The sequence below is a fragment of the Triturus cristatus genome, chromosome 6 (assembly GCF_964204655.1).
Source record: "Triturus cristatus chromosome 6, aTriCri1.1, whole genome shotgun sequence".
Taxonomy (NCBI): domain Eukaryota; kingdom Metazoa; phylum Chordata; class Amphibia; order Caudata; family Salamandridae; genus Triturus; species Triturus cristatus.
In genome coordinates this window covers 792,279,963-792,293,095 of record NC_140589.1, presented here as the reverse complement: position 1 = coordinate 792,293,095, position 13,133 = coordinate 792,279,963, and the positions used below count along the sequence as shown (strand labels likewise).

The 13,133-nt window shown below is 39.4% G+C and overlaps 1 protein-coding gene across 1 annotated transcript in view; it reads left to right on the top strand.

Annotated features, from left to right (window-relative positions):
* The window catches only part of LAMA4 (laminin subunit alpha 4), a 466,993-nt gene that overhangs the window by 79,316 nt on the left and 374,544 nt on the right, over nt 1–13,133 (top strand). Inside the window, exon 2 of the mRNA XM_085611379.1 lies at nt 12,505–12,606. Coding sequence (XP_085467505.1) covers nt 12,505–12,606 — 102 coding nt within the window. The remainder of the gene's footprint in view (nt 1–12,504; nt 12,607–13,133) is intronic.

The window sequence follows — 13,133 nt, the reverse complement described above, 5'->3', positions numbered from 1 at the left end:
GACTAGTCACTTTTTTATAGCCCCAAATGCTTGATCCATAGGTGAGTACCGGAAGGCATTTTCGTCTCTAGTCTTCTAAAAAAAGAAAGGAGCAATTGCCTTTTTACCAATAGCAGAGGTCAAACTAGAAATTAACCATTGTGATTCGAAAGTAATCTCAAGGTATGAAAATTCACTAATTCTAGTTATAAGTTTGCCACCAATGGACAAAGACTACATTACAAAAGTCTTAACCCCTTCCCTGCTCATGACGGCACCACTCCGTCATGAGCCACGGGCGCCGTGTGCTCATGACGGAGTGGTTCCGTCATGCTGCGGCCGTTGGCGGCCGCTCCGCCCACGCGGCACTGATTCCCCGCCTGTGCGGGCGATCAATGCAAGTGGGCGGAGTCGTGATGGAACCACTCCGCCATGAGCACAGCGCGCCCGTGGCTCATGACGGAGTGGTTCCATCATGAGCATGGCGGCGCCGCAAACTCCTCAAACCCCCCCAGCGCCGCGGCAAAATTTGTGCCGCGGCGAAGGGGTTAATAGTGTTTACTTCCAGCCTCAAGGAGGGATTGAAGTCAATAAAACACTCTATTAATAGTTTTAGTCCCTTCGGTGTTCTAGACAGTAACACCGCATCATCCGAATAAGTTAGTGCGGGAATGAGAGTATTCTTAATCATTGGTACATCTGCACTCTTGGCCACCAACACCTCTTCTAAGCCATTAACATATAAGAAGAAAAAAGTAAGAACACATCCTTTACAGACTCCCCAGCCTGTCCCAAATGAATCAGTGCATATTCAGAATGAAGTAGTTGCTTTCTGAACTGCATATGTTTAGATCTGGCTTGAAAGAGCAGTAGTCACATACCTTATGTGATCTACAGAAAACGAGTTTAAAGAAAAATCACCACGGAGGGGCTTTGGCTCCACCCAAATTTTGAAATCCTTACCTACAGGTTTTGATTGGCAGTTCTGTACCTTCTCTGAAAAAGTGTTTGTATTGCATTCTTTGTATCATGGGAAAACTTATTCTCAAAACAGCAGGACTGATTATGCTATGGAGACAAACCATTTATTTTGAAAAGTGGCAAACACAGTATGACTGACATTTAATGTGAAAATCATATGTTAAAATCAATAGGTCTTTAAGGGCGGAATGTTATTTCACTGTGTTAATGCTTGTAGATAGATATTCTGTTTCCTGGATTTGCACAGATTATTGTAGGAGGAAAGGATTTCAGTGGTAACTGTAATTCTATGCATATTTATCATTTTCTGACTGAATGTCTGAGGGTTGCTTCTGAAGAACTTAGTAGTCCCTAGTATGTTATGGTGACAGGTCAATGATAAACATTGTAGGCCTGATTAATTATTTAGAAAACGGTATGTCAGGTGCCATAAGTCTGATATGTTTATTATGAAAAGTTATGACAAAGAAAGAAAGCCCGAACGATTTATTGTGGAAAGTGTTTGTTAAAACCAATACAAGTTTTAGGGTCGATTGTTATTACACTGTGTTAAAGGCTACAGGCAGATATTTGTTTACATAGAATCTCACAGATTACTGGTGTTGGCAAGGGTATTCCTTGTCAGGTCTTTTTCAAAGGTGCTGTATATTGTTTTTCCACCTGTCATTTTATATAAATTTGCAATTGTATGGTTGTGTGTCTGATGGTTGCCAGCTAATGTGCAACACAGGAGGCCTTAGTTGATTATGGTGACAAGGTGAAGACTATAGGCTTGATTGTTATTATATGTGTATTTGTAAAGTGCACTACCACCTGCATGGGCATCCTGGCTTTCAGTAGGTGTGTGTGCCTAGCTCTGCCTATGATAAGTTGGTTAATTGAAAAGCTAGGTCTTCAGCTTCCTGTGGAATTCAAGAAGAGAGGAGGGGGCTCTGATGTGGAGTGTGAGTCCGTTCCACCTTTAGGAGCAATGTAAGAGAACGCCCATCCTCCTGATCTGGTTCTGTATATGTGTGAGATTTGTGTCAGTAGGAGTCCTGAGTAGCAGACATGTCTGGGTGGTTGGTGGAAGGAGGTGTGACTGTTCAGATGAGTGGGGCCTAAGTTGTGTAGTGCCTTGAATGTGTGTGTGTGAGGAGGTTGAAATGAGAGTATTTGTCTATCAGGAGTCAGTGGAGCTCCCTGAGGTGTGGTGTGATGTGAGTTCTGTGTGGTAGGTTGACAGTGAGTCTGGCTGCCGAGTTCTAGATGGTTTGTAGTCCTCTTGCAGCTTGGTGATACCGGTGTAGAGGGTGTTTCCGTAGTCCAGCTTGCTGATGACTAGGCAGCAAGTGTTTTACAGTCGGGTGCCATTTGAAGATCATCCTCAGTATCTTCTGGGTGTGGTAGCAGGATGCAGTGACAGAGTTGAATTGTATGGTCATGTCCAGTTTGCTGTTGATGATTATTTTGAGGTTCCTGGCGTGGGTGCTGGGTGTGGGTCTGAGTTCAGCCGGCCATCAGTTGGAGTCCCATGGTGACGTTTTTTTGCCGAAGATCATTACATCTGCCTTGTTGGTGTTGAGCTTTGGAAAGTTGCCTTTCATTCAGTTAGCTACTTTGGCCATGCAGGTAGTGAATTTGTTTCTTGTGTTTGGGTTCTTGTCCGAGAGAGAGAGTATGAGCTTCGTGTCATTGGCATAGGAGAGAATGTTGTGTACATGGCTGATGTTCCCCAGAGGAATCATGTATGTGTAAAAGGGAGTGGAGTTTAGCTATTAACTTTGAGGTACTATGGAGAAGAGTTTGTGGGCTTCCGAAGGGTACGATTCAGGCTGGCAGCTTGTGTTATGTCCAATAAGAAGGATCAGATCCAGCTGAGAGAGGGTCCTTCACTGATTGGATCATGGAAAAAGATTATGTGAGATGCCATAAGTCCTATCTGTCTATTATAAAAAGTTATGACAAGGGTATTAAGCCTGACTTGCTGATTGTGAAAATCACAGTTTAAAACCAATAGGGTTTCAAGGGTGTGTTAATGTGACACTGTATTAATGCCTGAAGACAGACATTGTGTTGCATGAGATGCCATTTATTACTGTGGTAAGTAAGGATTTTATTGTTTGTTACTTCTATGAACAAACCCTGGAGGGTAGATGATTTGAACTGTGATTATCCTTGCTAGGCCTTCTTAGGAGGCCTGACAGTTGTTGATGTCTGCCAGGATTTTGTCACAAAAAACACATAAAAGAACATCTACATACATGCACATTCCAAGGAGGTTTTAAGGTCAACTTTTTCTGTCTGATTGTCATTCATATTCTGCTTCTTCCAATGACAGCACCCTGCATGTTTCAATGAGGTAGCACCTTTCTGCCACTGTCTCTATGTTCCTCTAGTAAAGGCATTTTTCTTGATCCCGTGTGCACATCCGCCTGAAAGTGAGGGCGTTTTAATGTCATGTTTGGCAGCCGGTTCTTTAGTTTTCCATTTTTCCTTTTATAGGTCCTGTTTAATTTATTTTCTTCTCTTTTTTTAGAATATTCTGTAGCTCCCAGGAAAATCCTACCAGCCCACACACTTGCGGCTCATTTAATCTGCAGTGTGCTGCTATTTTTAAACTGGACGGCCTTCTTGGTATGGGATTGTTCATAGTGTACTATTGTTTTATTGTTCCAAGATGGCCACCATGTTTAGTAGCATTAGATCAGCACAACAGTGATACGCTTTAGCATTTGAAGATGGTCATCCAGTGCGATGTTTATTGAATGGCCATCTTGGTATGGTATTGTGATTAGTATATAATTGTTTTTTTTAACTGCTCCACAATGGAAACAGATTGCTTCTAAAAGTAGTAGCTATTCTGGAACTTTAAAAGAATGATGCACTATGGACAGTAGTTTTCTATTCCAAGCTTAGATATAACAATCACAGTAATCAAGATGACTCTGTGAGTTAGATGCCTGCTCCTGGCATCTTCTGTAATCTGCAGGTCACAGACTCACATCTCTACGAGGTCAACTCAACCTTCCTTCTGAGGTTGGTAAATCGGTTACAATTAAATTGTGTAAGAGTAACTTTTTTTTTACAGTACTTAGAAGTGTAGTATGATGTGGTAACTTAAAAACATGTTAATGACTATTACACCATAGGATATTTACATTCATTTCCAAGCAAGAAAAGATTTTCCATTCTTTCACATTCTAACCCTCAAGTTTTTTTATTCCTTTTACAGTGGGTTAAAGACCACTGAATATGCTGTTTACTCCAATGCAATTAAGCTCCCTGAGTCACTGCTTTTAGTAAGCCAGTGTACATTTTGAGGAGTATCTTAAAGTTTAGCTAGCATCTCTGTTTCTAAGGATCTGTTGCAGACGATTTCCTCTTCTCACAGATCTGATCTTATCAAGGAGTATAGGCTTTCCTGACCTCTGGATCATAAATGGCTGGACCCTCACTGTAAATAGACAGAGAGGGATAGGCTGGACTCCTACCCCACTCAACATGTTTGATGCATCAATTATAGATGGGTGAATCATGGATTTTCCGACAGCAGATCCAATCACAGGGCCATCAGGTCACATTGTTGGCTGCTCCATTGGAGCAACCATCACTCCATTTCCCTGCCCTTTACCACCAATGGTGATTCTAAGCAAGAAACTCCATCAATGACAAAACTCCCTGCACATCAGGACCATTGATTTTTGTTTTTACTCAAGAACAATACCAGTTTGGTGAGTTTGAAAAATGAAAATGTTTGCTGAATGGTCAGAACAAACAAGGCCTTCAGAGTCACAGTGGCACTTGTGCTCACATCTTAAAGATCACTGCCAGGCAGCCAGGGATCTTTAAATAGAGAAACCATAGTGGATGTAGGTGGGATGTTGCTGTATTTCACCCTTGTTTAAAAATAAATAAAACAGATTTAAACCTAAACAGAGAAACCAATCCTCTGCAATGGGATTGGAGGACATAGCCTTCACTGACCAGGCAATCAGCTTGTCAGGGTCTAGGTGACCCCGTGTCTGAACCACAGACAATTTTATACCTACCAGTTATTCTCTGGCATTGGGTCCCTGTGCATCAGACCATCACAACAATTATGGCATCACATGATCTGATATATATATATATATATATATATATATGATTCCTGCTAACTGCAGGACATCATTTTTGACTCAGAAACTAAGCCTGACTTAAAAAAGATATATTGATAAACAGTTTTGCCCTCTGCTCATGACACCATTCAAACAAGTGTTTTGTGTTTCTGAAGGCATCCATTTTCATATCATAAACAGTTCCACGCATCACAGACGAACAGACATCACAAGAACACAAGCCTATTATCTCTTCTTAATTATATTTTAATTCATTCAAGCCTGGCAAAAATGTGACACAAATCATTCCTAAACAAGACCTTCCTCAGACCTGGTTACCAGATATCATAAGATTATACATGGAGAAAACATGGCTTAGGTGGGGCTATAGACACTAAAAGAAGATAATACCAGTCAATGTTGCTGGCATTGGGTGAAACACAAATTATATATTCTGCACTAAACCAGTGTTTGCTAAATGACATATGGCTCAACCATATCGCCGAATTCAACAGATAATCCACAACCTATTCCATATTAGCATCCCCATGTTATTCCATCACATATCTCCCTATTCCCATATCTTATATCTCACCCATAAGGGCGTTCATTGTATACTATACTAATTATTTGTTGGGATCATTGTAAATTTCAAATGCAACTGAAAGAATGTAAAATAGGAAACGTATGCTGATACATTGAGCTTCAAAATTTGTAGTATCCTGCCGTTCCTTTTAGTGTAAGTACTATACATTATTGTGTGCTGTTCACACCCTCTCAATGCAAATATTAACTTGGGGCATTAAATGTTCATTAATTGATAACATTGTCAGAAGTTATCAAAGGGTCTTACATCTCAAATATGGATTCTTTGTAGCGCAATATTCTATGACCAATAATATTGACTTGCCTTGTCCTCATGACTATGAAAGGTTCCGATGTTTCAAATTAAACATCAAACAGCTGTCTAAACAATCCAGCTATCCAACAACATATTTTACATTAAATCTCATTTGAGACAAAAAGGCTTTCATCTAAAATTTCAATCACTCATATCTAAACAAAGTCCATTATGCATTTATGCTCCCATTCAATTGCTTCCATAATACTGATAATTTCCAGGTCCTACAACTCTCCCATTGTTGTAACCAGAAGTATCAAGCTAAATATGTACTCAGTTCTTCATCCAAATTCCGACCAGTTGGATGTAAACATTGTAAAAGAAATTATGTATACTGCTTCTAGTTTTCGTAGCTTGGCTTTAGCGCCCCTCTTTTCTAATCTGTACCATAGCACACCAGTAAGTTAGGGTCACCTCTCTGTTCTGGTTGAAAGTGGCATTCCACTGCATAAGTAAGTTCATATTTTTTATATCATGTTCATCTTCTTTAACTCATTTTTTTCACTGCCAAGATCGTACTGCCCACATATTTCTTCCTAGATCCGCCTCTATCACATACATTGTGTAATCCCTTATGCAATAGATACATATTTTGATTGGAGTTTTCTTCTGATATGGATTACTATACATTCTTCCATTAGTACTGCTATTACAAGCTTTACATTTTTTGCATGCCACAAACCCACTTCTTTTCGACAGGCAATCTTGCTGAGGGATATAATTTAGATAACTCTGCATCAATTCATTTATTATCGAGCATGCCTTCCTATATGTGTTCTTAAAAATATTGCCTATTTAGCCTTTAAATAGATCATCTTATTATAATGTACTCAAATGTTTATGGATCACTCCTGTAATCAGTCTTGATTCTGTCTGTAATCATGTGTATAGAATTTGATTCCACTAACTTTTGTTTGGTTTCCTTAACAATAATTCACTTCTTTGCTTGCGGTCTTCCTTTTACACTTGCTGCCTGTAGCACATGTTGGCAATCGCTCCCCTCCATGAACCGATCTAGTGGAGCTTCCTTCTCTCCTGCATAATCTTCTATTGTGCTACAGTTGCACTTGATTCAAATCAGCTCCCCATACAGGTCATGCAATTTCAGTTTATTTGGATGGGATTTTAGGGTGTGTAACACACTGTTTCCCTTCAAACAATAGTGGTTCGATGTTTGATTGAATCTTCTCAAACCACAAAATTTAAATCCAAAACAGGGCATTTCATTGTGAAGATGACTTGCAAATCTGAGATTCACATAATTCTCATTTAAGACTCATACATTTTTTGGGTAATGATTTGCTTCTAGATCAGATGATAAACAAATCGTTTACACAACAATGACATGGAATCACATGCTGTGAACATCTCACATAGTACTTGCTCCTACCATGATCCCATCAGCAAAGGTGCATAGCTTGTAGCTAATCTTGTGCCCATTGTAGTTTAGCAGAGCTGGTGGAAGAGAGTATTCTGAAACAAAAAGTATTTTTTTCAAACAGAATCTCAACATGGCCAGTAGCATTATGTTTTGAAGTATATATTGGATGAAACTTTTCCAAAACAAATGATCACATGCCGTATTGCAACTGGGGGTCTAATGCCAATTTACAGTGCAGAAACATCCAAAGAAATCATAACATATTGATCAAGCCGAGTGGTCCCTTTAATTTTCAAAAGAAATATTTGTATTCTCCTTTATAAATGATGTCAGACATTGTACATATGTTTGCATAAATGGTCCACATACTCAGATGTGGATACTAACACATCCTCTATGGAAGAGAGGGGGCACATTCTGGTAGTCTAGTAGCATTCTTGTTAATCTTAGGTAGAAAGTAAGTCATTGGTAGTGTAGGGTGTTGTTTCCTCAGATACTAATATTCCTTATGCTCTAGGAGGCTTTGTCAGTACCAATCAAAGAGTTGTGTGTGATAGTCTCTAATGTCTTGTTTGTACAGGGTAAAAGTAAAGAATTCATTGCATTTTCCATCTTGCAACTGGAACATTGCATCCTCCAAATGCTTTGCTTTTTTTACAAGACCCACTTGTCCTACTGTTTTGGTTGGTTTTATAATCAAATAGTTATCTTCCTTAGGTTATTTAGTGCAATTATTTTAACTTTGTCAATGTTGCTGACCATCCTTCTATGTGGCCTCCCTAATTTCTTAAGATTCATGATCACCTTGTCCTAGGACACTTACAATGCATCAATGGTCAATGTGGGTGTGAGTTTTGCCATTCTTCTTAACTCGCTTGACTCAAAATCTCCTAAGCCAATGCTGCCAACAAATTGCTTTAGTTCATTTTTTCCAGTTTAACAATGTTAGTGCCTAGATGTTCTAACATTTGCTAGCAAATTATCGAAATCTTTTATTTGTAAACCCAATGTTTCTTGGGCAGTATTTGTTGTGGGTACTACTTTTTGAGGAACATGTGCAAATTGCTTCTCTAATTTAAGTTAAAGATTACATTTGAAAATGTTTATTCTGGTTTTTCCATAGCTGAGGTGCCTATTAGGAACAATCAGTAGTCCCAGCCTCAGTAGCTTTTACTCTTTAATACTTAGAACATGTTTGGAAAGCTTTACTGTTGTGTTATCACTTTCAGTTATGATGCCTGCATTTTCTATTTCTTCATGTTTTTATATGTGCTGTAAACGAAATAATAATTATTAAAGAATATATATTATATACATATATATATATAAATCTCCAAAGTTGCTAGTTGTCCCTGCCGCTTGCGACTGCGGGCTCGTGGCGAGGTAGTGTATCTCTTAAAGCTTTCAGAAATCACCTCCTCATAATTGTCATTTTGCCAGAAGAAACGAGCTGCAGCCCAATTCCTGTCAGCGTAATAATTGTATTGTACAGCGAAAATGCAGAATGCGTTTCGTAGCTGAGCAAGGAGCAGTCAGCTCCAGGTCCCGAGAGGGCCGGTCAATATTTCATTCGCACTTTACAGAGTGCAAAACCACTACTCCTCCCTGACGTCAGGGGAGCCAACCCCCACCCTGCTCTAGCCTGACTATATGGAAAATAAAATGATAATAACTTCAGTTATTATCATTTTTTATTTAATTTACACTTCTCCCTGAGCAGTGGGGCGACGCTGCCACTGAATTCAATATGATTGGACTCCATCGCTGCATCTACGAAAAGTTCTAAAGTGTCATCCTGAAAGTGTGACAGGGTAGGAGGAGTTTGCATGCCTTCAGTGTCACAGTGCACTAGACCTTAAGGCTAGTGGAAGTGATACCACCAAGTGACATCATTGATTTCTAATCACTCATTGTATTATTTTTAGCACAGCTAGAAAACCAAAGGCGTGCCTAATTTTAAAATCCCTGTTGTGTGACTGGTTACATCACAGGGGCTACAGTGTACCAGAAGATTGATACACCCAGATGCCATACATGGCTAAAGATTCACTCAACGTTCTGCACTAGCTGAAGCTTTGTTAACAGCCTGCGTTAAATTTTATTATACAAATTTTGTGAGACTAAAATATCAAGGAATGAGTTAAAAAAAGAAGAGGGAACAACCTGTAAAGCATCCATAGGCAAACATCCTTGTTTGTACTGAAGCATGCGCATGAGCGGTTAAATTTACGATGCAGTTGGATAGCAGTCACACATTTAATGTTTCAAAGTTTTAATATTCTAATAGCAGCATTGGTCAAATTTCATGGAAGAAAGTAAGGTGTCTATCATCCTTTACCAGAAAATGCTCTTGAATCAATCTAAAGTGCAATCGAGCTGGGAAACTATATATAAAAGAATTGTTCATCTTCCAATGCATACAAACGTCATTAGATTGCACGAGCACCCATAGTCCAATGATAGCTTTGCTAAAAATATCTTCAATGCAAGCTGCATGTACAGTACATATAAATTAAGCTGTGCTGAATGGAGGTATGCAGCATGGCATTTCAGAAATAACTCTTCATGCTTGACTGCTGCTTTCTACTGTTAATATTTTTGATATTCTTTTTGTCAGGTGCACTTTATTGCAGACAGTAATTTGTTCTGTGTCCATAGATTTTGGCTTTTTAAGTTGACAGTTGCTGTTTTTGTATTTAGAAACAAGTGTTTTTTCTTGATTTTGAGTGTAAATGCACACAATAGCTACAGTTACTATTTATAACTCATGTCATTCTTTGAAAGGAGAATGTAGACGTTTAGGCTTGAGTGAAATCTTTGTAACCCTAGTAAAATGTTCAAGGTTTTGCTTTCCTTTGAAATTATGTACTGCGGGGGACTATTTCCGCCAGAAAATGTTTTTTAGAACTAGAGAATGTCTCATGGGAGACATTTTATCATGACTCACTCACCTTTCTAGTATCTTCTGTGACCATTGAACTGGAGGTGTGCTGCTGCATTAAATGATGCCAGATAGCACAATGTTTTGCACAGCAATCAAAGTTGTGCTGGGTGGTGAGAGCAGCGCAGAGCCATATTTACTGAGATATGGTGCTGCTGCTGTCTTCCTCAGCACGAGACATGGAGCAGCGTCATTTTGGATCCACCCTTTCATATTCGACTAAGCCATGTATATATTTACACATGGCCTTATGTCCTCACGTATATATAACTTTGATGTGACGGGGTGCTTTAACAGTACAGAAATTGCATTCACTGTGTAATCCTGACATATATATGTGTATGCATAACTAATGTTTTTATTACATCAACATTGAATTGCAGTTTCTATATATATATGCATTTGTATGATTTGAATTATGATGGTTAACTCATATATACTCATGTATTCATTTAAATACTACTCTGTATCTACATTTTTCTGAATACATAGCTGTAATCATGCATTTGAACATGTATTGAGATGCTAGGCACATTAGGTTGACCAAAGGCCCTAAGCATTTGGATTTCTTAATGTTTAATCTTCAACGTGAACGTTTGCTTTGCATGCAATGTTTTTCTCTCCTCTGCAAGTGCTGTTGTGCGATCTTATGAATAGAAAAAGGCACATTGTACATCAGAGATAGTGAGGCTCGAAAAGAGTATATTTTAGCAAGGACAAGAAGCCCTAATGAATAAAGGGAGGACTACTGTTTGTACGGAAGTGGGAGATGGGAGGAATCCAAGTACATTCTGATTTGTGGACCAAAGAAATGGAGTTTCAAGAGTACTTGCCAAGTTTGGCTGTTTGAAGGTGGAAAATATTGAGACATGTGATAAGGAGTTCTCGGACGTTCTTTTGGGGGGTTTAATTGGAGATCACACTTCAGCTAGATTCAGATTCCTTTTAGACTTTGAGAGGTACATACCTCTTTGCAAAACCTCTGTTGTGTGGCTTCATGCTATACAATATTCTTCCTTCAGAGAACCTCTACAGAGGTCCTGCTATGTGGACACCTTTCTCTTTCTATGTATCTAATTTGTGTTGCCTGTTCCTCTATTGTGTAGATTAGGTTTAAATTAGGAGATTTAGATTATCCTCATGCATAACAGGCAAGAGGACCACAAATCCTATACGGATCATCAGATCCTCTTTTTAAGATTCTGTATTACGATCACTGAATTGCTTGTATGTTTGATGTTGCTGAGGGTAAACTTTTTCAATCGTCATTTTGGGCTGCCTGTAGTAATCCTGTAGTGTTACAATATATTCCTGAGACTTGTGTATACCAGTCTGGCTTAGAATCTGGCTTAGAATTTGTTATAAATCCATACTTAAACCCATCTATTGACTCTTAGCTTCCCTGTGTGGCCAGATGGGTTGCACTGTAATTGTTAAATTGTAATTGATCCTAACTCCTTTTATTCCTCAGTCACTTAGAAATTTCCATTGCAGGGAGCAAGGAAAAGGGGCCCAAATACAGAGCGTTAGCACACAGTAACAGGTTGCCTAGCGACACGCAAACACCTCATGGTGCAGAGATGTGTGCATGTTGTCTAACTCGGGTTTTGAAATACTATGCCTAGACAAACTTTTAAACTTTTCACACATTGGATGAATGCTGTGCAGTGCAGCAAATATGCAGTGCATTAACAGCTTCACGGAGATATTTTCTGGTTCCAAGTCATGTCTAAAAATATGAGTAGCTACAGCTTTACATTAAAAACCATGGTTTATTTCATGGAATGCCCATGTACGACCATGGGATGCCTCCTTGGCATAATGAGGCATAGAGTAGCACAAAGCAGCGCAAAGTGCTATCTGCGCTCCTTTAGGGGCTAATTTCTATTGCAAACAACGTTTTTTGCTAGAAACAAAGCTAGGAAAAAAATACATTATCATCACTTTGCACTCCTTTTCATAAATCTGTCCTGACATTTCGTAATTTCACACAGAGATTTACATATGTCAACCTATTTCAAACAAAACAGTCACAAATTATACTGAAAACATTTTAATAAATTGAAAGAAGGGCAGGTTTGGACAACCAGGCTGGATGTGCACTTATTTTTAAGAATATTTCAAAATATAGTCCTCTTCAAAAACGCTAGTCTAGAAACGCCAACCTTCTTCTCTCGAAACATATTCACAGTAACTCTGAGTCTGGCTTGAAATGTATTCACTGTAATCCCCTCTCTTTCAGAAATGCGGCAGAGGGTTGTACCGGGCCTTCTCTGGCATATGTCTACCCTGCAGCTGCAACGACAATTCGAAGAAGTGCCTGGACGGGTCGGGAGCCTGTGTGGTGAGTTCGTTCTCGGCCTCGTCTCCTTGGCAGCCGGCTCTGGCGCGTGCTTGCTGTTGATTTCCTCGCATGCTGCACTAAACCTCGCGATAAGTGCTCGGCATTCCTTTCTTTCATCCAGATAAGGCATGTCAGGCAAAGTGCTTCTCAGTGTGAGTGACTGTGCGGGAATGACAACCATATGCTCTCACGTCAGCGGGTCTCCATTCCGATGAACATGGACGTGCCCGGAGCTTCACGTCACTACGTGAGGCTGAAATATTAATCCGACGAAAGACGTAAACGCTCACAGTAACCTTATAGTCTGTCATCTGTTTTCAGTCTCCCTTAGTGGCATGAAATACTTAAGGGGCTGCATAATGGGCAAAACTACTTTAAATCAATAAGTAACAGACAAATGTGTAGCTTTAGGTTTCAGCCCAAAGTCAAATGTTTTAAGGAAAGGTATTTTAAAGAAATGGTGGGCCTAGTGCTGCAATGACTTCAAAATACAGGCATCTAGGAGTATCATTCTATAGAAAGAGAAG